Here is a 27,550-nt window from a genome sequence, read left to right on the forward strand (position 1 = left end):
TATATATATATATATATATAATTGATATATATATATGATGGGTAGTATTTTGAGCTAAACGAGCCGAATACGAACGAACAAATTTTTGTTTGTGTTTGGCTCGTTAACTTAGCGAAAGAGCCAAACATGAGCTTCTTAATGAGCCGAACACGAGCTGTTCGCGAACAACGACACTTTTTGACAACCCTAGGCTTCATCACGTGAAATGGGGCGCTTTCCTTTCTTCTGCCACGTGATTAAGAGTTCTTTAAAAAAAACATGTTTTAAAAAAAAAACATGTTTTTTTTCTCTTTTTTATTTAGAAAAGATATTCATTTAAGCACATCGATTTAATATCAGCTCGTGCACAAAACTCCAGTAATATTTGTGTCCTTATTAAAATCGATTTTCTTGGTGCGGTCCATTTCACTTCTTAAGTCTACAAAACTCCAGTAATATTTGTGTCCTTATTAAAATTGATTTTCTTGGTGCGGTCCATTTCATCTTGACAAATTTGTCAACAATCGAGCCGATTTAAATCTAATATGCGTGCGACGTGACGAATGAGATCTTTTGGTCCAACCAAAGTTGTCCAACAAATAAAATGTTGATCTGCCTTCGCCTAAGTGAAAGTCAAATTCTAACATAACGACCCTGACCACGCGTCCCTCAACACTTGTCAGAGGATCTAAATTTGGATGTCTTGAGCTCTGGACGCCAGGTATGCATGAAATATAATCCCAGGTCATTCAGGTGGACATCCCACACAATGATATCAAAATTGATGCCAACAAAGACTTTGGGTTGTTTACGTCGAAGCAATACCTTGAGAAGGAGCCCGAGAGAATGAAAGACCTGAAGGAGGGAGCTGACCTGAAGGTTAGAAGAGGCCTAGAGGAACATAGAAGACGGAAGGAGGGAGCCAATCCAAGTGCGCAAAGAAGCTCGGGGGGTGCTAAGAGGCCAGGAGATGGAGGTAAACCCAAGTGGGAAAGACAAGTTAAGCAATTTGCTCATAAGAAGAAATAGATGAAAGACTTAGGGGATGAAATTGTTTCATCTAACTCACTTACACTTCAACAGAAGGAAGGGGGAGGCAAGAAGGCCTATAATCTATTAGCCTAATAACTTGCCCAGGGAGTTTCTGAAGCTTTGTAACCAGAGGATCATGGGGTTACAATTTTGTTTTCGATCAGCGAGAGCAATATTTTGGGCGTTTTGTCGGTGCCTGGTGAGAGCTTTTCATCATTTTAGTGGTGAGATGGATAGAATCTTTAATATGAGGAGACCCAATCTTTTTAGTTAGAAAAAAGTTTGCTTTATGTTATTGACGTTTTTTGTTGGTGCAGATGAAGCGATACTGGTCTTTGATTTGTGATTACCAGGCATCAGTCGAGATCCATTTTCTGAACTGGCTTGGATACTCCAACTTCGATGCAAAGCAGGGGAAAGGCAATCAAACTCCCGACTAGTCACTAAGAAGAACCCAAAAGAGCCATTAATGAATGGTGGAGGCCACTGGCCTTATTATTAGTTGAAGGAAACAAAGGAATCCTACGCTTAGATGGTTGGGTTGTAGCAAGAGGCGGAAATAAAGGAACTGCGAGAGGAACTAGCGACCCTAAGGTTAGGACACTCGGTGGAGCTGGGGGATGTTCAATCGATCTAGTTAGTTCTCTAAGTCCAGGCTCAAGTAGATAGTGTAAATAGGTTTAGGTTATGGGGTAAATTTTTGTACCAGAAGCTACTTCGACAAGCGCTTGTCTCAATCAAAGCGGCAGAAGAACCACTTATAACATATTTTTTATTTGAATGAAATTCTATTTTTATTAAGTTTCTAAAATATTTTATTCCTATAACTATTTTCCCTCGAATTCTATGCTGATGTGGCTCAATTTTTCAAAATTGAGGTATGACCTTTCCAGACGCTTCAACCTGATTATTTTTCAGAAAGATTATTGTTTTTAGGTCAATAGGTTGGTTGCAAAATCTCAAATTAACAAGTGTTGAGATGAGGTGCTAAGCAAATGAATGCGAACACATCAAAATAGGCTTTAAGTGAGATCAAAGGAAAATCTTAGTTTTATCAAGCATTAGTAGTTGTTGATGAATTTTGGGGGAGATTGATAAGCGAATTCCTCACAAAGTTGATCATTAAGGAAGAACAATATCTAGAAGTTTGACTGATTTCACCTCAAGAAATGACACGTTAGATCATTAGGCAAATCATATAGGATTTGAAGGTTGAGAGTTACACCTTGTTTCTTAAAACTGGAGGCATTATGTGATAATATATGTGAAATGAAAGAAGACACGATCATAAATGTAGAGAATAGAATTTGCCAATTTGTGAGAAAGGTTGATAAAAAAAATTTGGTGTGGATAATCATGACAAACTCATGTAATAAGTGCTTGTGAGCAAGATGTGATCACAAACAATCTTATTTCAATATTTTATTAAAAAGAGATATCATACGAAAATATTGTTCTTTATTGAATTATATATGATCATAAAAATGTTTATGCTTGTATATTTGAGTATTAGATTAAAAAAAAAATGCAAGAGTATTTTTCCTACATAAAAATTCTTAGTTTGTTGAGCTTTTAGTTTTATAATTTTGAGGCAATAGTGTTAAAATGTAATGTATATCTAAATATGTTGTATTATTATCAGTCAAACATACAAAATGGACTGAAAATTTTTAACTAAAAACAAAATATCTAGTTTTATAATTTTGAGGCAATAGTGTTAAAATGTGATGTATATCTAAATATGTTGTATTATTATTAGTCAAACATACAAAATGAACTGAAAATTTTTAACTAAAAACAAAATATCAAAAAAAAAAAAAAACTATGGTTCATTGATTAAAGGAAACTGTTGAATCTTCCAAAAAAAAAAAAAAACTATGGTTCATTGATTAAAGAAAACTGAATCTTGGTGTCACAAGTTTTAAGTCATATATTTTATAATTTATCTCTAATAATTCCCAAGAAAAAAAATCCTCTCATGATGAAATGATTCACCATAAGAGATTACATCATTATACTCTATTTCACAAAAAATATCTTATTTTAGTGCATCCTATGTAACTCATATTTTTACATATGGTGGTGATTTATATTAAAATTAAGTTTATTTTATCAAGGTCAATTAAAATTAATAAATTATTCATATGCTTTAAAGTGTGAGTTATATTGTTCTATTTTATATCCCAAAAGTATTTTGATTATTAAAATTTGAATTGATGCAAATTACTATTAAACTTTCACTCAACAACAAAATATTTCTCTATTTTTAAGTTCTTACTTCTCTTTGCGAATGCATCCTCGATCTGTATTATTACTGTCTTCAAAAATCATTAAAAACAATAATGACAACAGCAAAATGACAACAGAAAATTGGACAGGTAACGGACAAGTCTGGGCGCGACACACCAAGATGGGTCCCGACCAAGGTAAACCTCGACGATCACGTTATCTACCCAGATGTCGGCACCGCCGCAACTGCCGCCGCAGTGGATCCCGTCGCCGGCGACCGCTTTGTCGAGGATTACATCGCTGGTCTTTCCCACTCCCGTCTCGACACCTCCCGTCCGCTATGGGAAATCCATGTCCTGGCCATCCGCACCTCCGAGGCAGCTAGCGTCGCTATCTTCCGCATCCATCATTCTCTAGGAGATGGCGTGTCTCTCATGTCCTTGTTCCTAGCCTGCACTCGCCGAACCTCCGACAACGAATCCCTTCCATCTCTCCCTTCTGCCCGCCGCCGGTCCACCGCCGCTGGGACCGGCTTTGGTCCTTGTGTGCTCCTATCCTGGATCTGGAGCTTTCTTGTTTACACATTGAACAGTTTTGTCCACAGTTTTCTCTTTGTCGCCAGTGCCTTCTTTTTAAAGGACACTAGGACGCGGATCATGGGGTCGGAGGGCGTCGAGTTTCGGCCGAAGCGTTGCGTGCATCGTACTCTCAGTCTTGACGACATTAAGGACATAAAGAACGCTATGGGTTGCGTAAGTTCCTTTTGAACGCTTCTTGATTTGTCGTTACATTCATGCTTTGTTCAGTGCACACTAACTGTTCGACCGATTTCCTCATAGACCATAAATGATGTTCTGGTGGGAGTCACGTCGGCCGCTTTGACTCGTTACCTCAGCAGGGGCAATGAAGGCCTTCTTCCCAAAAACATACGGATTCGAACATCCCTGCTTGTTAATATTCGGCCCACCACTGGAATTCAGGTAAGTAAACGCTAACACAGTTCATCTCTGCCTAATGTGCCTGAATTTTTAGATATGTAAATACATAATAATTGTGGCATGTATGTAAATGGCCCATTGGCCTAATGCTTTCTGTTTTATATTGTTTATTGTTGTCAGTCTTTGGCGGAAATGATGAAAAAGGGCAGTGCGGCCAGGTGGGGTAATCAGATGGGTTACATTTTGCTCCGTTTTCCTGTAATGAAGTGTGACGACCCTTTGGATTATATCCGAAAGGGAACAGCAGCTGTAGAGAAGAAAAAGAAATCATGGGAGGCCATATTCACTCATCTTTCTGCTTTGTTGATTGTTAAGACTCTGGGCATTAAGGTATGTTTGTTATTTACTTTTTTTGAGCTTTTCTCCGGGGATAAACATAGAAAGTGCGATGATTCCTCAGGATTCATGCAAACTAAACTTATTTGCTCATTATATATATATATATATATATATATATGGAGAGCACCCCTATATATATATATGCCGCATGCTCAGATGAGTTGGTCGGGCATCTGCTTGCCAGTTGTAAGTTCCCTCTGATTCGGGGTTCGACCGAGTGTAGGGTGTGGTACTCGAATTCTTAGGCGTTTGAGAGATGGTCAGGGCTCGTATAATAAGCCTCCGGCGCGCTTTCTCCTAGCTCATTGGTTGTGGCCTTCGGTGAAATATGTAGAGTAATTCATGTTTTTACATGGAATGAATCCGTCTAAACTATATTAATATTTTTCAACTTCTAAAATTGCTTCATTTATGATGCAAAATTTGAAAGTTACGAAGATATGTTTATCGTTAATCCTTTCAATTGACAACAGGTGGGAACAGATTTGTGCCACAGAGTCGTCTCTAATACATCATTATCATTCTCAAATCTTGTTGGACCAACGGAGGAGGTCGGTTTTTGTGGTGTTCCCTTGGTTTACATTGCTCCTTCTGTTTATGGACATCCACAGGTGAGTTAACTTTGAAAATGCTTGATGTTAGTTGTTTGTTTCTCTAAATCTAAACTGTGAGTTCTTGTCGTTTTCCAATTTATGTTGTTGTGCTTTGTGTTCTTTTTAATTAGTTCTCATCACATGTTATTGGAGTGCTGAATTCTTTTAGGGATTTTGTAGCTGGATCTATATTTGTATACAATGCGGAACATCGAAGCATTTCATTGGTTGGTTTTTTTGGAGTTAAGATAGGGTTTTAAAATTGAGTCAAGTGCAGTTTTTTATTTTTCATCATTGATAAATCACACCTCTCTGAGCAAATAAAATTTATTTCAAACAAAGTGCATCTAAAGATGCGAACTTTGTTTGGCCATCAACAGTGAATTCAACCGACTCATTTTCTCTGTAACTATCCTAAGCTGTTAACTCTATATTGACATTCATTAGCCTGAGCTTTTGTCTTGCTCAAACCTGCTGTCTGTGCCATAAAAGATATGCTTCACAACGAAAGGTTTGAATTCACAATGAATGAATTACAACTTCTTCGTGAATAGCTGACTTCAGAGTAGTTGATCTCATCTTTGAAGGATGACTATTGTACATTAAAAATGCTCCAACACGAATCATGGAGATATCTAAAGGCTAACAAAGAGTATGATGTGTGGGGCCCACAGAGAATCGTTCAGGAATCCGTCTTCTCTAGCTCGACATATTTCAATATGGACAGATCCGACTCAATACCAGATTAGAGTGAAACAATAGGCAAAAGGCCGGTCGACAATCCCACTTTTCAGCTAACAACTTTCTGGCCCAAGCCCGCCCAATCCGTCTCTCAGGCAGACAACCCTCCAACCCAAGACCACCCAAATTGTCTCTCAATCCGACAACCATCCCACCTAAGGCTGCCTAGAGTATTAATAGAACGGGAGCCTATTTTCAGGACCCCAAACCTATATAATGTAAAATATCCATTACCCCTCTACAGTGCTTACTTTATATGGGTATAGATGTAATCCACTAGTCCCCATTCTTATCAATAAGGGTCTGATTTTATAAATAAAAGTTACATGATGTTACTGTTTAAGACCGTACTCTTGCTATCTCTGTCACCCCTCTTTTTTTTTCGTGCTCTTTACCTTAAGCTTGTCTTCCGAATAATTTTGGATTCAACATCTTAACGGTGCGGTAAACATGGAGTCATTCCTTCAACAAGAAGAGGAGCACAACAGTCATAATGAGAGGAGATTTCTTAGAGAGACTTGGCCAACGTAGGAGAAACAAGAGAAGTGGTACAGAGCTCGTGCATTGGAATGCAGGAGATGAGGGCCCAAATGATGAACTAGGTGTCAGACCAGGTTGCTAAAGTCCTAAGTGCTGTTACAGCTCCGAGGGAAAGCGAGATCCCCAGAAAGCAGTGTCGGAGCCAACGGGAAGATTAAACCACGGTTTTGAGAGGGTCGAAGACTCGCAATATTAGGATAACGCTGGAAGCATAAGTAGAGAGGCAACAAGCCAATCGTACTGAAGCCCCACATCAATTGGAGAATCCTTTCTCCCACCAAGTCACGGGTCTGAGCCCCTGGAGAAGTTCAAATTACTGGCTTCGGAGGCTTACAGGGGTCGGCCTGACCTCAACGATTACATTGCTTCATTTGAGTCGGCCATGTACTTGCTCAAGATCTCAGACTCGTTCAAGTGTCGTCTGTTCTTCACCACTTTGATGTTGTTAGTCTTGAAGTGGTTTAACTTGTTGCCAGCTAGGAGCATAGATAACTTCTCTGATTTCAAGAGATTGTTCATGGCGCAGTTTGCAAGCGCACGAAAACCCAACATGAGCGTGCAGTCCTTATGGCATCTCAAGCAAGGACGACAGGAGAACATGCGCTTTCAAATGGAGATGTTGGAGATGAAAGACCTTCGAATCAATGCGTCCCAAGCTGCCTTGAAGAAAGACTTGAGGTCCGAAGGTTTTCATATAACCGCAGTTTGCATGAACCCAAAGACTTGGCTGAGCTGTTGGAAATGGCCAACAAACACATCATTGCAGAGGAGAGCACCCCCAAACGAGAGCTGGAGGAACGTCAGGCCTAGAAGAGGGTTCCCCCGAGCAGCGGGTTGAAGTCAAAGGAGGACCATAGACAACCCGTCAGGCTGCGATGAGAAGACGACCAATCCACCCGCAACACCAAATGGTCTAGTCGATACAACCGGCAGGGAGGTCAGGTGAGGAACCGTGACTTGGGGTTGGCTCGTACTATGAGAGGTCGGCGCAACGTTATAAACAACCGTACAATGAGTCCAAGGGCCTATGGCTACCCAGTTGAGGGTATCAATGAAGGAGATTGTGGACGCCAACAAGGACAAGGAATACTTCGAGGAGGCCACACGAATGAGAACCGAAGCTTTCCTCTGAGACTCAAGAAAATATCTTTAGTACCACTAAAACCATGATCATGATACGGAGGAATATAGACACCTCAAAAATCTCATCAAGTATTTGATTAAGGTGGAAAAACTGAAGGAGTCAAAGCTCCGACAATTGAAGCTTCAACAGGCCTCTGTTGGGCCTGTCCAAACGAATATCGTCCGCATCATCAGGATAGGTCTAGCCATTTTTGGGAAAAGAGTCTTTCTGATGAGCCTCCTTGAGGAGATCCAAAACCCGAGAACTGTGTAACCTCACATATGTGTGGTGGAGGGCAAGCTGCCCTCCCATTATGTTTATTGACGAGGGCCTGCCCACATAAGGGAAATCCTTACGACGACGTTATCATTTTAACAGGTATAATAAACAAATTTCGGGTTGGAAGTATCCTCATCGTCACAGGCAGCTCCGTGAACATCTTGTTCAAGTCACTGTTCGACAAGCCAATCTTTGGACCGACCGGTTAGTAATGCCAGTTGTCCCTCTGTATGAATTTTCGAGAGAGAGAAAGGAAGCTTTGGGCGTTATGCGGCTGACGATCACTTGGGGGGGGGGGGGGGGGGGGGGGGGGGGGGGGGGGGGGAGGTGAGAAACAATTTACTGAAATGGAGGACTTCCTGATAGTAGACTCATCTCCTAGCTATAGCATTATTTTCGGCCGTCCACTTCTGAATTGTTTTAAGGCTGTGGTTTCCACATGCCACGTCGCAGTTAAGTTTCCAAGAGACGGAAAGGTGATTACTATCCGTGGTGGCCTGGAGCAGTAGGAAGCATGGAGCAAGAGTCTGTAGACTACAGAACGGGAGGGAAGGGGCCTCGAGACCAGCAAGATTACCCTAGAAATTCTTGTCGCCAATAAAGAGTTGGATAAATCTTTCTTAATAAATGAAAACTTTGATGCACGGCACAGGGAGCCGTGTTTCCAGACGCTTCAAAAGCATCACGATGTCTTTGCTGGGTCCATTGTAGAGACGCTGAGGATACCACCAAAGTCCTAAGGGTCGTTACAGCTCTGAGGGAAAGCGAGATCCCCAGGAATAAAATCCATCCCAGGATGCAACGCCGGAGCCCAACGAGAATCGGAGGAGCACCAGGCCTAGAAGAGAGTTCCCCTCAACAACGGGTTGAAGCCAAAGGAGGACCATAGAACACCTGTCAGGCGGCAATACGAAGACGACCAATCCTCTCACAACAACAAATGGTGTCTGATCAATACAACCAGCAGGGAGTTCAGGTGAGGAACCATTACCTGAGGCTGACTCAGTACTATGAGAGGCCGACACGATGTTATAAATAACTGTACAGTGAGTTCAACTGCCTATGGCTACCCCGTTGAGGGTATCGATGGAGGAGATGTGAACTCCATCGGGTACAAAGAATACTTAAAGGAGGCCACACCAATGAGAATCGAAGCTTTGCTCTGGGACTCAAGTAAATATTGTAAGTACCACTAGGGACCATGACCACGATACAGAGGAATGCAGACACCTCTGAAAACTCATCAAGTAATTGATTGAGGCGGGAAAACTGAAGGAGTCAAAGTCTCGACAATAGAAATGTCAGCAGACCTTTGTTGGGTCCGTCTGGACGACTGTCGTCCACATCGTTGGGACAATTCTAGCCATTTTCGGAGGAACAATCCTCCTGTAGAGCCTCCCAGAAGAGGTCCGGGACCACCGAGACTAGAGAACTGTGTATCCACACGACTATGTGGAGGAGAGGAAGCTACCCTCCTATTATGTTTACTGATGAGGACTTGCCCACATATGAGAAATCCTTACAACGACACTATCATTGTAACGGGGATAATAAGCAACTTTTAGGTTGGAAGCATCCTCATCGTTACGGGCAGCTCCGTGAACATCTTGTTCAAGTCACTGTTTGACAAACTCAATCTTCAGACTGACTGGTTAGTAGCGTCGATTGGCCCTCTGTACGGATTTTTGAGAGAGAGAAAGGAAGTCTTGGGCGTTATGCAGCTGGCGGTCACTTGGGGTTGAAGGTGAGAAACAATTTATTGAATCAGAGGACTTTCTGATAGTAAACTCATCTCCTAGCTTTAACATTATTTTCAGCTGTTCACTTCTGAATTGTTTTATGGCTGTGGTTTCCACATGCCACGCCACAATTATGTTTCCAAGAGACGGAGAGGTGATTACTGTTCGTGGGGACTTGGAGCAGTCCCGGGTTTGTTACAGACTAGCAGTAGGAAGCGTGGACCAGAAGTCATTGGCTACAAAACGGGAGGGAAGGAGTCTCGAGACCAGCGAGATTCTTCTCACCAACAAAGAGTCCGGTAAATCTTTCTTAATAAATGAAAACTTTGATGCAGGGCATAGGGAGCTATGGATCTAGACATTTCAGGAGCATCACATTGTCTTTGCTAGGTCCACGACGGAGATACTGAGGACACCAATGGACATCACTTGTCACTGTCTCAACGTGATTACCACCATTCAATTGATAAAACAAAAGATTAGGAATTTGGCAACAACGTTGGCGGGGTATATCAAAGAAGTATTGATGCTGAGAGAGACATAATACATCTGGGAGGTGCAGTACGCCACTTGTCTCTGAACATTGTCATGGTCTAGAAAGCAAATGGAATGTGAAAGATGTGTGTAGATTTCACGAACCGAAACGCTGTTTGTCCAAAGGATTGTTACCCTTTGTAGAGGATTGACACTGGTAGATTCAACCGTGGGCCACTCCTTGATGAGTTTTCTTGACACCTCAGGAAATCACCAAATCAAGATGCACCCATCAATGCTGAAAAGATTGCCTTCATAACTGCTGAAGCTATTTTTTGCTATAATGTAATGCCCTTTGGGCTTAAAAACGCTGTGACAATATACCAACGTCTATTGGATGTAATTTTTGTTAGTCAGAAAGTAATAAAACATTGAAGTCTATGTAAATGATGTCCTGGTAAAAAGCCAAATTGCTGAACAACACAATAGATTTAAAAAAAAATACTTTCCATACTTTTATAAAGTGTATTGTGAAACTAAACCCACAAAAATACATGTTCGGAGCCTCAACTGGCAAATTCTTAGGTTATTTGTTGACCCCAGAAGGCATAAAAGCTAAATCGAAAAAATTCAAGCATTACTTGATATGCCGTCATTTGAGTAGAACTAAAACTGAATACATGGAATGTAATTAGTAGTAGCTCTAGTGACAAAAGTGTAACTTTGGTGATCAAATTATTAAAAGGCGTGAACGATTTAGATATCTCGGGTCTGTTGTTCAAAACGATGGTGATATAGATGGGAATGTTAATGGTAGAATTCAAGTTGGTTGGTTGAGGTGGAGGAATGCTTGGGGCCTTTTGTGTGATAGAAAAGTACTGTTTAGACTGAAAGGAAAGTTTTATAAGAAGGTGGTGAGACCTGCATTGTTGTATGGTGCTGAATGTTGGCCTTTAAAAGAGAAGCATAATACTAAGTTAAGTGTTGCCGAGATGAGAATGATTAGTTGGATGAGTGGTTTTACACTTAGAGACAAAATGTGAAATGCATATATCCGTGATAGGGTTGGTGTAGCTCCTGTGACGGACAAAATTAGAGAAAGTCGTATTAGATGGTTTGGTCACATTAAGCGTCGACCATCTAATGATCCGATTAGTAGAGTAGATGTTTTAGATTCGACTTATGTTAAGACTTATGTTAAGAAAGACAGGAGACTTGGGCTTATTGTATAAAAAATGATTTTAATTTGATAGAACTAAATGAAAATATGACACTAAATAGGACGTAATGGAGAAAAATGACTCATGTAGCCCACCCAACGTAGTGGGATTAAGGATTTGTTGTTGTTATTTGATATGTCGTCCCTCAGGAATACTTGAGAGGTGCAAAAGTTGACAGGCCGGATAGCAGTCATCACTTGCTTCATTTCAAGATTAGGTGATAAGTGTGCAACATTCTTTAGAACGCTAAGAATGGCTGAAAGCTTTGTGTAGAAGGCTGAGTGCCAGTGAGCCTTCCAGAACCTTAAAAGATTCCTTGCGTCGCAGCCGCTTCTTCAAAGCCCAAAGTCTAATGAGGAAGTCTCTTTATACTTGGGGGTAGGAACTGAAGCAATGAGTTTGGTGTTGGTTCGAGAAGAGTCTGGAAGACTATTCTCGGTCTGCTACACCAATTGCGTCCTCGGGAAGCGGAGGTCAGTTTCCCAATTATGAAGAAACTAACTTTTGCATTAATTGTGTTGATTCACATGTTAAGGCCCTACTTTCAAAGTCATCCCGTCCGGGTGATCATGGACCACCCACTGAAAATGACGCTCACCTGGCCAAAACATTCCAGCCAACTACTTAAACGGGCAATATAGTTGAGCAAATTTGATATCACATACATCATTTGGATGGCTATCAAAGCACAAGTGGTAGTGGATTTTAAGATGTTTCATAGCAGGTGAGGAGAGGTGAAGAAAACCATGCGGATCAACAAGAGTGGCTGTTATACGTAGATGGTGCTTCGAACCGATCCAAAGCAAGATTAGGGCTAGCTTAAAGCAGTCTACCTGGGGAACACTTGTAATCACTCGATAGTTGTGGAATTCGAGGTAACAAATAACCAAGCATTGTATGAGGCATTGATCGTCAGATTACGTCTCGCCCATGAAATAGGCGCCCGATCCTTCGTTGTGAAGTCAGATTCTCAATTGGTAGTCAATCAAATAAAGAGAGAATTTGAGGCTAGAGGCGAAATAATGATCAAATACCTTCGTAAAACTAAGGCAAAAATATGGAAATTCGAGCAATTCAGGATTGAGTACGATGTCAGGATTGAAAACCAGGTGGCTGACTTGCCATCCAGATGGGCTTGCCTGGGGAACGGGACGCCGCAAAATCTCAGCTGGCCGGTCATCTAGGAGCCAGAGGCGATGACAATAGATAGAGAAGAAACCAAAAGCTGGGTAGATCCCTACATCAAGTACTTGGAAACGAGAGAAATTGCAGAAGAGGTCACAAATCCCTGGAGGTTTAAATTCAAAGCTGCTCAATACTTGCTAATAGAAGGAATGCTTTTCCAGCAATAAGCAACTTCATTATACTTAAGGTGCATAAAGGAAAGTGAGGCAGATGAGATTCTTCGGGAAATTCCTTTTGGATAGGGCGGAAGCCACTTAGGAGGGAAAATGCTGGCACACCGAGTCTAGCGGCGGGGGAATTTCTGGCCTATACTGCTGAAAGATGCCAAAACATTATCAAGGAGGTGTGAGTAGTATCAAAAATATGCTCCTCTGCAACATCAGCCAACCCATAAGGTCCAGCCAATCACCAGTCGTTGGCCTTTCGTTGTCTGGGGATTGGACATTCTGGGCTTGTTTTCACCTTCCAAAGAACGACATTTTCTTTTGGTGGCGGTGGATTACTTTTTGAAGTGAATCGAGGTTAAAGCTCTTTCTCGGATTACTGCAGAAGTTGTCCAAAACTTCATTTGGACCGATCTAATTTGCTGGTAAGGCTTTCCACTGATTATAATCACAGATAACAAAATGCAGTTCGTTGACAAAGGCAAAGATTTTTGCTTGAGTAAGGGATAAGCCTCAAATTTGCCTAGGTAAATCATATCCGGACTAACGGCCAAGCCAAGGCTGCAATATAATTATTCTCAATCTATTTAGAAAGGAAGTTGATGGAGCAAAAGGGAGCTAGGCAGTATTACTTCCGTTCGTTTTATGGGCCAGCTGAACAACCTCATTCACTGCAACTGGTCAAATGCTCTTAATGCTCTCACGCGGAATGAAAGTCATGTTGCCGGTAGAATACAATCATCACAACCAAAGGGTACTCAAGACTACAGCGTTCAACGAGGAAGATCTATTTTAAATGGCTAGAAGCGAACGAGGGAACAATGCTTACATTAGACCTTGCAGAAGATGTTCGTTCGAAGTCAGCTCTGCGGCATGAAGAAGTCAAGAGGATAAACGCCTGATAATACAATCGTCATGTTCGGGAGAAAGGCTTTTTTCCTAGAGCCTTGCTTCTGAAGAAAGTTGATCCTATGGCTTGAGTGCAGACAGTCAGGAGACTGGAACGGACGTGAAGCGGCCCCTACATGATCAACTCTAGAGCAGGACCCAGAGCATACAAAATAAAGACTTATTTAAAGATAACCAGCTGTGGAGCCAATATCGTCCAACTGAGTTAAAAATTGAAGATAAACGACCGTTGCTCCAAAATCGCCTGGCTGAGTTAAAAATCGAAGATTACGAGCCGTGGTGCCAAGGTCGCCCACCTCAGTCAAAAATTGAATGTAACCGACCGTGACACCAAGATCACCTAGCTTAGTTAAAAATCGAAGTGGTGATGTCAAATTCGCCCTGCTAAGTTAAAATTGAACGTAACCAACTGTGGTATCAAGATCGCCCAACTGAGTTAAAAATTAAATGTAACTAGCCGTGATGCCAAAATCACCCGATTGAGTTAAAAATTAAATGTAATTAGCCGTGACACCAAAATCACCCGATTGAGTTAAAAATTGAAGGTTGTCGGTCGTGGCTCAAGGGCTGCCCAACTAAGTTAAATTTTTTATTTCTTACAAATTTAAGAGTGTAAGTTTTAAGGCTGTTTTTTTTTAAGTTTTTTGGATGAAATATGTGAAAATGACCAGCCATGACATTGAGATTGCCCGGTCGAGTCAAGAAGTAGAGATGGCTAGCCAAGTTTACCCAATATAAAATGGGAAGAATGAATAAAGAAAAGAAGTAAAACTTTTTCTTTTCTCCAAACAAAAGAATATACATTGTTTTTTTTTACATTGACTAATCAACTGGCCACATGATGCCAGGCAAAAGAAATTGTCCACCAAAAAAAGAAAAATAACATGGAAAGCAAAAAGAGATGGTGAAGCCTAGGCGACTACGTGCCGTCCATCACTTCTGGTTTTGTTTCCGCTTGGCTGATCAACCCCACCGTCTTCATCCTCAGAATCAACGAAAAGAGTAGCGAATTGATCCATATCAGCCCACTTGGGATCAACCAGTCCTCCCTTCACGAAGCGTTTGGAGGCTATGGCTAGACCCCCTTGGATCATTTTGGAGAGGGCCACCTCGTGATCTTGAATCATTCCAACTACTCTTTCCTCCTATTCATCATTCTTTGCCGTCAGAGCGGCAATGGACTGTTCATAATCGCGTGCCTTCGCTTCCCATGCTGGGTTCGAGCTTTTCAGTTTCTTTTTCAGGTGTAAATGCTCCAGTTCAGCTTTCCTTTTATTCTCCACCGCCTTTATCACCACTTGGCTAACCACCTTCTTCTTTCGCTCATCGTGGGCAAGAGCTTCCACAAGGTAATGAGTAACCGAACAGGCCAATACGCAACATCGATCAAAAGTCTAACACAGGTCAACATAGATCATTCACGCGAGCACCGAGTCCAGGCCCTCCAAACGAACCATGCCCTCCAATTGACTAGGGAGTGGCAATGGACTGTTCATAGTCGTGTGCCTTCACTTCCCATGCCTGGTTCGAGCTTTTTAGTTTCTTCTTCAGTTGTAAAAGCTCAAGTTCAGCGTTCCTTTTATTCTTAACCGCCTCAATGACCACTTAGCCGACCACCTTCCTCTTTTGCTCCTCGTGGGCAAGAGCTTTGGCCTGGGAATGAGTGACCGACCAGGCCAATACGTTGCATCGGTTAGAAGTTTCACACAAGCCGACATAGCTCATTAGCACCTAGTCCAGGCCCTCTGAATGAACGACCCCCGCCAACTGACTTGGGGACTTGGAAGCCCCGGGAGACTCCCTAGGTGGTAGATCAGTGTACCAATCTTGCTGAATGTCCACCAACATAAACTAGTCGCCTAAACTCCCCCATACTTTGTTCTCCCCGTCTAACGGACTCACCCATCTCGAAGGGGACCCCCTTTCTTGCAACAGTGAAGGAGACAACATAGGATCTACAACAGCCGGCTTTTTTCCTTTTCGGCCATAATCAGTCCTCTTTTGGGTTTCAACTTCGGGTTCTTCTTCATCCCTTGAATCTAACATTATTTCTACCGAAGGCGACTTCTGCGTCACGGCTCTTTTGTGAGGGTAGAGGAAGGATACACCCAACTCTCCCCGTCCCTCGAATGGTCCGCTCGGAATGTCTTCTTTTATAGAATCTAACTCGTGAAAACTAGGCGACCTGGGCGAAGCTTCTCTGTGAACTCCATAAGTTATCGTACCTGTTCGAATATGCAAATCATTCAGAGAGAGAGAGAGATGAAGAGAAGTCCCTCACTAACACCAGAAGGGATGAAAGCAGGGTCAGCCATTCCTTGAGTGATTTTGGCCTTCAGTTTCTTCTTGGTGGCCTTGGCTGCTACTGCCTTCATCCTTTTCTTCTCCTTCCCATCTGACTTCTCCCTTCCACATTTCTTCGATCATGTCACCGAAAGTCTCGGGCCACAAAACCTTACGAACCATCGTCAGACCTAGGAATTTGAACACGGATAACTCTTATACCTCAATCATTTCAACGCAACTCCTGATGGTCTCTGGTAGATTCTTCAATCTCCTCACCACTTTCGTGATGGGTTGGATAGAGATTTCCCATCCTCTCTTGCTCGAGGCAATCATGACTTTCGATCGCCAATCCTTGACCTTGCTCTCGACCCTTATCATCCAAAGTTTAGAGCTGCACGAGAACACAACATCTTCATTGCAATCACTTTGAATCTGAAGAAGATAAGTGCTCAGTGGACCACATAATCTTTAATCGCCGGAGGAAGATTTGAAGGACATGAGGATAACGACAGTTTGGCATCATCTGGGTAGGAATGACATCATAGCTGTTGAAGACAGACTTAAGTTCACCACTAAACGACAACCTCAGTCCAGATTTGAGCAGGTCCACATATACTATCAAACTCTCTTCAAAACTTCTCGCAGATCTCTCAGTTGCAGCAGCCAGTTGAAGAGTTATATCCGACCCGAAACAAAACGACTTCTGTAAGACTCCATTCTACCTTTCAGAAATAATCGATGCTGTCCCGAGTGAGTTCATACCAAAAAGATCCGAGAAGAACTTTGGGACCATGGTTGCGGAGAAATATGGGGAGTGAAAGAGATTCCTCAGAGAAGAAGGATAATCAAGTGATAAACTTCCAAACCCTTTGACACAACTGGGAGGTCGAAATTTCCTCCCGGACGGCTGACAACTCAGCCAGAAGCGATATTCGCTGGTCCTAAAGTATAACTTTTTGAGCCTGAACCACTGCTAATTCTTCCTCCTGCTTCTCCAACTACATGTCATGAAGCTGAGGGGCATCAGTCTCTCCGGCTAGCAGATCCCCAGCTTAGCAAAGCTTGAGTTTAGTTGAGCTAGACCCGCCTGACACAACAGTCGCTCCCACCAGGTCAACCTATGGACACTTTGAGTCATCCCCTAGTTACCCACCAGAACGCCTAGAGACAAATTCACTGCAACACTGGCTTGAGCAGCATTGAGGGAGGTGTAGTCTTCACTTTTCGCCTGAGGAAGGTCCCATAAATCAGTTCTGATCAGATGTGGTTAAGGAGCAGGCCCCTTCCCCAGTCTCTTGCTTCACCGGCGGAAGATGTGAAGCATCTGTCAGGCAAGGGTTAGGGATGAGCCCTCCGTCGCCTACGGTGGAATCGACAGAAAAGCAGGTTCCTGACCTTGTCCCTTAGTCTCCATAGGAAAAACCAGAGGGGTAGCTGACTGTCCCACATCTTTATAGTCCGAGCGAACCGTTTCCTCCATAAAAAAATTTCTTCACAGAGAAATCACACACTCTCATCATGGACCCTTCTGCAGGACCGCCGTTAAGCGAGTCTGGCGACCCTACCTCGTCCACCGGCTCAGATATTTTCTCGTATGATACGTGTTTTCCGGACTACTTTTTTGCAGACTTGGCTTTCTGCTTCATCACTTGGAACACCACTCAAGCGTCCTCTTTAAACTTGACCGGTTTGGGAGGGCGCCCGTTCTCCATGACCGCAAACAACAAAGGAAGAGGGAGGAGGATTAGGGAAACTCAAGAAAGATAAGTCTTTCTTCTCAAATTCTTTTATTTATAGGGATAATGGTGCAAAATATTAGGAATTTTTAATTATTGCGTATTTAATAGTCATGATTACAGTTAACGCTTTTTGAGAATCAAATTTTTTTGTCCTTATCGCAGCTGTCACTGCCGAGGAGCAATGGAATCAGAGAACTTAAATATGTACATAAAAAATATATCAACACGAATTTTAGAGATATCTAATGACTAAAAAAGAGTGTGATGTGGCAAGAGGGGGCCCACATAGAACTGTTTGGGAATTCGTCCTCACTTGCCTGACATATTTCAGCCGGGAAAGATCCGACTCAAGATCGGATTAGAGCAAAACAACCAGCACAAGGCCAACAGACCTTCCGGCCCAAGGTAGCCCGGATCGTCTCTCAGCCGGACAACCCTCCAGCCTAAGGCCTCCCAGATCGTCTCTCGGTCGGACAACCATCCAGCCCAAGACTGCTTAGCGTATTAGTAGGACGAGAGGTTATTTTCAGGATCTCAGCTCTATATAATGTAAAATATCCATAATACTCTTCTACTGTGCTTACCTTTTAGGGGTACAGATGTTATCCACTAGTCCACATTCCTCTAAATAGGGGGCCCATTTCATGAGTAAATGTTACACGATTTTACTGTTCAAGACTGTAGTCTTACTCTCTCTATCACCCTCTTGCTTCTTTTCGTGCTCCATACCTTAGGCACGTCTCCTGGACAATTTTGGATTCAACAACTATATAATTAAGTCTGACTTTAACCAAATGAGGTCAAACAGATTTACCTACTATCAGTGGGAAGACTTTTCTAATCATACTTACTTCTTAAACTTCTCATAAAGAAAGAAATTCAAAGAATAAATAAACTCTTATTTTGTTTTAAATAGAACTTCTACAACATTAAGTTAAGGGAAAATAATACAAAATTATAACGTTTAGACTATTACTTTTTCACTTTAAGCATGGCACACAAAAATTTTTTTTAAACTCATTTAGTTTTGACAAGTAGCTCATTATTGTGAGTTCCATCTTAGGCAACTTTGTAGCATAAACCATGACATCAAAATTCTAGTCCTCTTAGTACCAAGATTCTCAAATTCCTCATTTTTCGAAGCTTGCTCTCAATGCCAACACTATCTCCTTCATTGTTAACAATCTTGTTAGACCCTCATCTCTTGTTGAGTGAAACGTCCATTATCAATAGAGCCCATCACCCTTTATGATATGGGCATCCTCTTCACCAATGACTCTATTGGACTCTGTCTCTCTTTTAGCGTTCTCTCTTCAATAGCAGCAAAATTATGGGATGCTAATGAAGCTACTCCCAAGTTTTTTGGGTGGTTGTCAAAACTAATTTGAAAATAAAAGCATTGCATTAAGGTGTGTTGAATGTTGGATTGTAAAAGAATTTGATTACTTGAGTGTATGGGGATGGCTTCGGAGTTTCTAATCCTCCGCCTTGTTCTTCTCCAGGAGGGGTAATAATCTTTCCTTCAATTATTAGACTGTCTTGCGAACTCCTCACCACTTTGTTTGCTCCCTCATAAATGGTTTTTTCAACATTAGTAGTCACCTCTAAAGCTACCTTGCTTGGTTGAGAATCCTTAATTCTTCTTTTTTTCTTTTCTTCTTACAAACATTCCTCTCTTTGGTTTCTCCACTGAAGACAGACCCTTGATAGGTAGAGGAAATTTCTGGTTTTTGGCCTTTTTGCTAAATTTCTTTCAAAACTCATTGACTACATACCTAAGCACACGATTCTCTCGAATTATCTTGCTCTAAAAGAAGGCGAGCTCTAAGGCAATTTAAGACTAATGTGAAAACATTTTTCACTTAAGCAATGGAGTTCCAAAATGAAGTTTCGATCTTAAATTTAGTAGCGTTGATGTTGATGTATCATGTCAAAAATTTATGCATTTTGATGTCAATGCACTAGATTGACACATAGGCATGAGTCAAGGGTGAATAAGGGTTTTTTAGTGTTTATTTTTCTTGTCCTTATCTACATCTCTTAGGGTACAAAAAGGAGATAATTGATATACTCTCATATTCGTTAAGATCAAATTAGTTATCATGATGAGTACCTGAACTGAGCCTGAAAAGCTGTTGATTTTGAACGGGCATGAACTGTTTACAACTTAAATATTGATTATTTCCAAGTCGTTTAAAAATATATCTTAGAAAGTTACTTAAGAGAGCCTTACCTTGGTACTTCGTATTACGTTGTGTTGGATACAAATTTGTATGTGAGCACCCCACTTAAGACTTGAGCACTCTAAATGAGAAAGAAAGAAACAAAAAGAGAGAATAGATGGAGAGAGAACCCTAAAGAGGATTTTTTTTCATCCATTTGTCTACCCCTATTTATAAATTTTGGGGTGTTTTGTATTATATTATATGATTGAAAAAAGTTTAATAATGAAAAAATACATTAGGCTACATGATATTATGTCATCTTCTATAGCTAAATGAAATGTCAGGCTTGATGCTGATTTTCGAGGAGGCAAGTGACCAATTTAGTATCCAGTCGCATTCAAGTTAACTGTCAAGTTATTAGTTTTCTCTGATCGAGTCATGTGAACTGATGAGTGCCACAATTGTGTTTTCTATCATACTATTATTGTAGACAAATCTGGCTTGAGTCCATTCTTGGTTCTCTTTGGTGGGTTAATGGGCCATGTCTGAGTTAACGCGCATTTTGGTATACATGTTGAGCTCAACCAAATAACCGACAATGTAAGCTGCGAGCTCAAAATACTTTCTTGGATAATTTGTTGAAAGTACTCGCTCACAAATTACAACTCATCTACTTGCTAAGAATTGCCTCCAATCTCCAACATGATTTGCCCATAAAACAACCAATTACAACACATTCAAACTACTCATTCTTTGTGCAATGGCACCGATCCTAATTCTCATATTTATAAGGAAATATGGTCATGTTTCGGACACACAAACTTTAGGGAAGATCTTTCTCTTTGCACCGTTTATCTACATTTTAAATTAACTTTCCATTCTCTGTTCAAAGGAATTCAATTTGGTTTGCTATTCGCTGATCCTCAAAAAAATCTCCCTTTTCTGCGTAACACTTGAGAGTGATTTTTTTTCTCTATAGAGATCTTAAATCACTTTGGATCAGCATGAGCGACCCATTTGAAATTTCGTAGATATTTGATCTTAATACTCTTAACCAGGCGTTGTTAGTTTTTTTTTTTCTTTTTGGGCTGCTCTGGTTGTTGCAATTATAGATTCTGAATCCCTGTTAATTGAGTTTCTTGATTATATTGACAAATTATTAGTAGTATAGTTCAAATTATTGTATGTAATTTTAGTAGTAGTAGTTCTAGTGACAGAAGTGTAACTATGGGTGATCAAATTATTAAAAGGTGTGAACGATTTAGATATCTCGGGTGTATTGTTTAAAGTGATGATGATATAGATGGGGATGTTAATATTAGAATTCAAACTGGTTTGTTGAAGTGGAGGAATGCTTCATGCCTTATGTATGATAGAAAAGTACCTCTTAGATTGAAAGGAAAATTTTTTAAGATGGTGGTGAGACTTGCAATGCTCTATGGTGCTGAATATTGGCCTTTAAAAGAGAAGCATAGTACTAAGTTAAGTGTTGTCGAGATGAGAATGATTAGGTGGATGAGTAGCTTTACACTTTAGAGACAAAATGTGAAATGATTATATCCGTGATAGAGTTAGTGTGGCTCTAGTGATGAGCAAAATTAGAGAAAGTCGCCTTAAATGTTTTGGTCACATTAAACGTCGACCATCTGATGAACCATCTGATGATCCGACTGATGATCCGATTAGGAGAGTTGATGTTTAGATTCGACTTATGTTAAGAAAGACAGAGGTAGACCTAGGAAGGCTTGAGCTTATTGTATAAAAAATGATATTAATTTATTAGAACTAAATTAAAATGACACTAAGTAGGATGCAATGGAGAAAAAAGATTCATGTAGCCGACCCCATGTAGTGGGATTAAGGCTTTGTTGTTGTTGTTGATTATATTGACAAATGTTTAGGAAGATTTACATGCATACTTCTGTTCATTTCTTATCTAATGACATATTGAACACTTGAACTTCATTTTTTATTTATATGCCGCCTTAATGGTGTATTTCAGTTTTTAAAAATTAAAATTGTGGTATTTTTGATGTGATATGGTATAAATGTAAAAATCAAAGTTCAGGCATTTGATATATAAATCAGTAAGAACATAGTGGTATTTATTTAAATTCCCCAAATGTTTAACAGTTCTAATTTTTTGGAAATTTGTTTTGTAGGCGCTGACGGTTCACTTTCAAAGTTATATAAATAAGATGAAGGCGGTGCTGTCGGTCGACGAGCTCGTGATTCCAAATCCGCACGAGCTTCTCGACGACATATCATACTCTCTCCAACTCATCAGGAACGCAGTTATGAGACATTGATAATCCATTTCATCATTTCTAAATGTTCAAGATTGTAGTCCATTTGTTACATCATTAAATCCCAAATTTTTTTTACACATGTTGATTATTAGCTGTACAAATCAACTATTCTCAATGACTTGCTTTAATTGCATGTGACATTGATTGTGATTTTTAATTTTGGGAGTTATTCAAATTTCATGAAGTTTTGGAAGTATCCAATAGCCCAGTGATTGAAGAAGGCTCTTTATCAAGATGACCACATATTCTGTGAATTGGAAATCAATTATAAGAAGGCTCTTTATATATATAGTTGAAGATTGGTTGGAGATTATGATACGAGCTTCTAACCAACCTCATGTGCCTGACCACTTGATTCCAACTGCAAGTAAAATGCACTCAAGCGGGCTTGAACCTGTGACCCTGGAGACTCACGACTTTGCCAATCAAAAAAGTCACGGCGCGCTGCTATGATGCAAATATCTTATATGTATGCATGATAGGAGCCTATAAATGATGAAAAAAAAATTAGAATAAGAGCCGTTAAAAGAAGAAAAAAGTATATCTAAGACAATTGAGATTGTAAATTATATAAAAAAAGATTATAAAAGTTGATTCTTTCTTTGGAATGGAAATGATCGATCACAAAATATAAATTGTTGTTTTAGCTTCTTTTGAATGTAATAAATTTTTTTTATAGAAATAGTAAAAGAGGGTAGTGAAAGTCAGGAGTTGACCGTCGGTCGGTAGAGATCCGTGCTGCTAATAGGCATGCAATCAGATGACGATAGACAGCTGATGATAATTATTGTCGAGCGATGACAATTAGGTGAAAATGATTTCTTAGAGTGACGATTAGTAAAATGCTCAAAGGTAAGAACTCTAAGAAAATAACATAGAAATAACTCAAGATTTACTTGTGAGATTTGCTAAGACTTCATTTAGAATGAATGTTTATTTAATTTTTAGATATTTTTTATAATATATATTCAGAAGATTTACATGCATACTTTCATTTTTATGTATTTACATATCTTAGACCTAAACTTCAACTTTTACATATATGTTAGCTTAACTATGAACGAAAAGACATATTTCACTTTTTACAAGTTAAATAAAATACACTTTTTACAAGTTAAAATAGTGATATGAAAGATTTGGGTGGTATAAAAGTAAAAAACACAAAGTTTGGGTTTTAGATATGTAAATACAATAGAATTGGGAGGTATGTATGTAAATGTCTCTCTATATTAGTGTATAAAGGGTATCCGCATATTATATTTTGAATAATAAAAGAGTCACTTGTCCGTGTTAGTGTCACTTCTTATTCATGTCCCCAAAACCATATTCGTGAATCATAGCTCTAAACATAAAATTTTTGCATGAAATTTATAATTATATTTTAACTAACTTGATTAGGTTTACTTAAACTCGAATCATGACACTGTTAATGTCATTGAAATTATTTTAATGAGACGTTCATCTTGACTATCAGATTTCTAAACTCTTAGATCAAATACTACTGAAGTTGATATTAAAAGTTTCTAATTTCTATAATTGTATCAAAATTGCATAATTTATTGATAGTTTTTTTAATGTGTATCAATAACCACAAACTTTAAACTTCAAAACCACAAAAGCAAGCATTTTGTATAACACCTTAACTTCAATATTATTGATGTGTGTCGGAAGGTCCCTGACAATAGAGTGTTTATTTAACATCTTAAAATTGCACGAAAATACAACAAACACTTTGGTTATTAGAGAGAAATAAGCAGGAGGAAACACCTTGATTTTTACATGAAAAACTCCGGGAAGGGGAAAAATTTCATTTGGTCTAGCTAGTTGAAAGAATCTACTTTGAATTTTGAGTACACATGTCAACTCTTCTTTGAATTAAGAAAGATAAAGATAAACAATTGATTATTGTAAATGCATAACAATAGTTCGTCGATAATAACCATAATCTTTATGTATTAAACATAGTACTCAACAATAGTAAACTGCAATGGCCGTAGTTGATTGCTACATAAGTAGTAGTGCGTCGTGAATGTTGTAGACGATGACTGTAACGCCAGCTTGTCGAACAGACTATAGTTGAAAGCCATGATAGTAGTTGGACATGTGAGTACTAGATGGTTGATTCATAAGCGTTGGTTGGTCATATATGACACATTAGGGAGCCGCAAAAGTTGTGAGCCAAGTAAGTCGTAGTTGGTTACATAGGTCATAACAGTGAGCTGCGATAATGTTCTTAGACCACTGGGACTAGAGTTGGAAGTTGTATGAGTTGAGACAACGTTAATAGACCATAAAAGATAGAGTTAGGAGATGCACGAGCTAAGGCAACATCTGTAAGTCACAAGAGTCGGAGTTGGGAGCCTCATGAGCAATGATAAATTTCGTAGGCTACAAATAATGAAGTTGGGAGATGCATAAGTTGAGATAACCTCCGTATGTTACAATTGTCGGATTTGAGACCTGCATGAAATGAGATAATGTCTGTAAGGCACAAAGACTAGTGCTAAAAGCCCCATGAGTTGTGATAACATTCATATAATATAGAGGATGAAGTTGGGAGCTACATGAGTTATGATAATGTTTGTAAGCTACAGAGGCCAGAATTGGTAGCTGCACGAGTTGTAGACCATATATGCCATAATTGATCACATAGGACGTAATAGTGAGTTATGAGAATAGAGATTCAAAATTTTGGAGAATGTTGCCATGTTTTGAATACAAAAGATATAAGTTGTTGTTGTGAGATGCATCATTAAACATATTTAAGGTGAGTTGCTCAATCTTCAAGATGCATCGTCACACCATATTCTGGGTATGTCGTTGCACCGTACCGAAGGACGTACCGCTATATTTGGTGCTTCATTGTACCATAATGTATGTTGGAATTCTACAATGCACAGTGTAATTTTGTAAGGGATTTTGCATCAAGGAGCAAGTGGAGACTGATGGTAGTCGACGACGACCAACGAGCGGTGGACGATGATGGTCGGTGGCTGTAGGAGCATGTGACATTCATTGAACCTTTGATGTTAAACACATGAGTTCATCTCCTTATTCAAGCTTCGATCTTTCTCTGTTTTAAGGTCCCCTCTCAAGAAGAGGGTACAAATCTATTTATACAGTATTGATTGCAAATAAGGAACGAATCCAAACCACGTTGATCGGATGACGTGAAGAAGTTCCATGATCACATAAAGTTTTGTGGACATTTAAGTGTTTTAATGATGTCAGAACTGAGTGATTTTGTGCTCGTTGGATTTGTTTCATCGAAACACTCGATTTTATTTTAAACTTGTTAGTTTTAGTATAAATTTTCCCTACTAATTAGACACTGAAAACGTTGAAAAGTGGCTTAACAGATTGATCTAGACTTAATTTGACTTGGATTAGACCAACTTTGGTCTCATTTGTTATATCTCGTCGAGCCAGTCAGTTTGACTTTAAGTTTGTTGAAATATGAGCTCTGGATGATTATTTATTTAAGTCTGAAAGTTTCTTGCTAAAAAATTATCTCAAGTTTCGTGTCGTACTTCTAGATTTATGTTGGATGATAAAAATTTATTGATGACATATAAATCATACAACTTTTAAAGATGGACCACCAGGAAAATTCGCTTGCACGCTCTAATATTTAGCAATTAGAACATTTAATTAAATATACAACCCAAAAATGGCTCATCCTTATACAAATCTAATTATTTTAATATAAAGCTAACATCTTGTGAAAAATATATATGCGATGAAACAAATTTAGAAGATGAAACCTAAACCATATATACTAAAATAACATCTAAGGTGTGTTTGCCGACACACTTTTAATATGATTTAGCTATGGATTTAACTTAAATCCAACCAAATAAAAAAAAAATCAGAAACTAAATCCATCTCTCCGTTGTCGCTTTCTCCTCTGTTCCATCTCTCTCCCCATTCTATCTACTATGCGAGGTAAACTAGATTTATTAAATCTGGCTGTGAGGCGGATTTTATGGATTTAAGCCGTTGTTGCTTTGCGACCTTTTCAAGTCACGGCTCGCCTAACTAGGCATTGGTGGCAACATTGATGTGGCATAGAGTTGAAAACACCACAAGAGTTGAGCCGAGAGCACATAAACGCTCCCACATCCAATCCCAATCAAGCAAAACTTATATAATTGACCTCGCAAACTTGAGACTTATTTTCCTTATCATATAAATCAAAATTATACCTATCACACAATATTTCTTATGTATTTACATATCTAACAGCTAAGCTTTTATATTTACATTTAGAACACTTTTGTGCATAAACCCATACATGAAAATACATATTTCACTTGTATGAAGCAAGTAAAAATGATATTCTTAGTGATATTAAATATTTGAGTGCTATCCATGTAAATACGGATGCTCAAGTGTTAAATCTGTTAATACATGAGACTCGTGTGGTATCTATGTAAATGCCTCAAAACTATGTCAAACTACTGAATTCTATGAAGAGAAATATGAATGATAAAGTGATCAATGATGTATTTTTAATAATTAATATTTACAGCCCATTTTGTTTGCTCATACTTTTTATATCATACATGCTCTTCTTATCTTAGAAGTTGTATAAAAACTTGTCAAAATTATGTTAAATTTATAAATCAAGAAAACAATTCCCTAAAATGCACAAATTCCTTAACATGCCTGAGAGCATGGCTAGATCCATTTTAGGCATGAGAAGAGACAATTTTAAATATGCTCCATGCACTTGTTCGTATGCGCATTGAACACCATCCTTATCACCTTTAGCAAAGCACCCAAAGCCACCAAAAAGCTCAAGACATTTCATAACGCTCCCTGTAGTGCTCTTTTGATTCCCACTCAGCTCCTCTTTCCCCATTCTTCTTTCCCCACTTTTGCCATTTTAAATGTAGAGATTCCTTCTTTCTTTTTAACTAACAAATATTAATAAAATATTGTGTTTTGATTTATCAATGTCAATATTTATCGTCACCTAATTATCGTCATAAACACTAATATCTTTAATCATTCGATCATTGTTGTCTGTCATTATATGATGCCGCCAATCAATTTTATCGAATCTTGATCATCGGCCCCCAACCGGCACCAAATACAGCCCTATTGTTGTCCGTCATAATAAGATTCCAAATTTTAAATAACCTTTGTTTTATGGATTTATATTCATTTTTCAACTTGTTAACAGAAATATATACTTCAAGATGGACAATTTCTAGTTTGGCCAGCCTTGGGCTCACTTTCAACGAACAGTGTATTAGACGATCCAGAGTAACCACTTTCAAGTTGCAGCAATTGTTTAAATTATAATTACTATTTATATGGATAAGTCTTTTGTGATACTCTCCTTGTATTATATTAGAGTAATGGATACACCATCATAAGTGTATTTAAAAATGTTAACTTTAGTCATCAATAAATAAAAATAGGAGGAAAAAAATAATTTATTCTCTTAGTTATAATCTTTATATTTGTCTATATATATATATATATATATATCTTCCTGG

General features: G+C 39.3%; 1 protein-coding gene across 1 annotated transcript in view; it reads left to right on the forward strand.

The window, feature by feature from the left end:
- The window catches only part of LOC110023796 (O-acyltransferase WSD1-like), a 34,334-nt gene extending 12,134 nt beyond the window's left edge, over nucleotides 1–22,200 (forward strand). The window contains exons 2-6 of the mRNA XM_020723386.1: nucleotides 3,390–3,992; nucleotides 4,080–4,220; nucleotides 4,359–4,568; nucleotides 5,051–5,188; nucleotides 21,897–22,200. Coding sequence (XP_020579045.1) covers nucleotides 3,390–3,992; nucleotides 4,080–4,220; nucleotides 4,359–4,568; nucleotides 5,051–5,188; nucleotides 21,897–22,043 — 1,239 coding nt within the window. The 3' untranslated portion in view covers nucleotides 22,044–22,200. The remainder of the gene's footprint in view (nucleotides 1–3,389; nucleotides 3,993–4,079; nucleotides 4,221–4,358; nucleotides 4,569–5,050; nucleotides 5,189–21,896) is intronic.
- The last annotated feature ends 5,350 nt before the right edge of the window (nucleotides 22,201–27,550 follow it).

Source organism: Phalaenopsis equestris, unplaced genomic scaffold, assembly GCF_001263595.1.
Source record: "Phalaenopsis equestris unplaced genomic scaffold, ASM126359v1 Scaffold000231, whole genome shotgun sequence".
Classification (NCBI taxonomy): domain Eukaryota; kingdom Viridiplantae; phylum Streptophyta; class Magnoliopsida; order Asparagales; family Orchidaceae; genus Phalaenopsis; species Phalaenopsis equestris.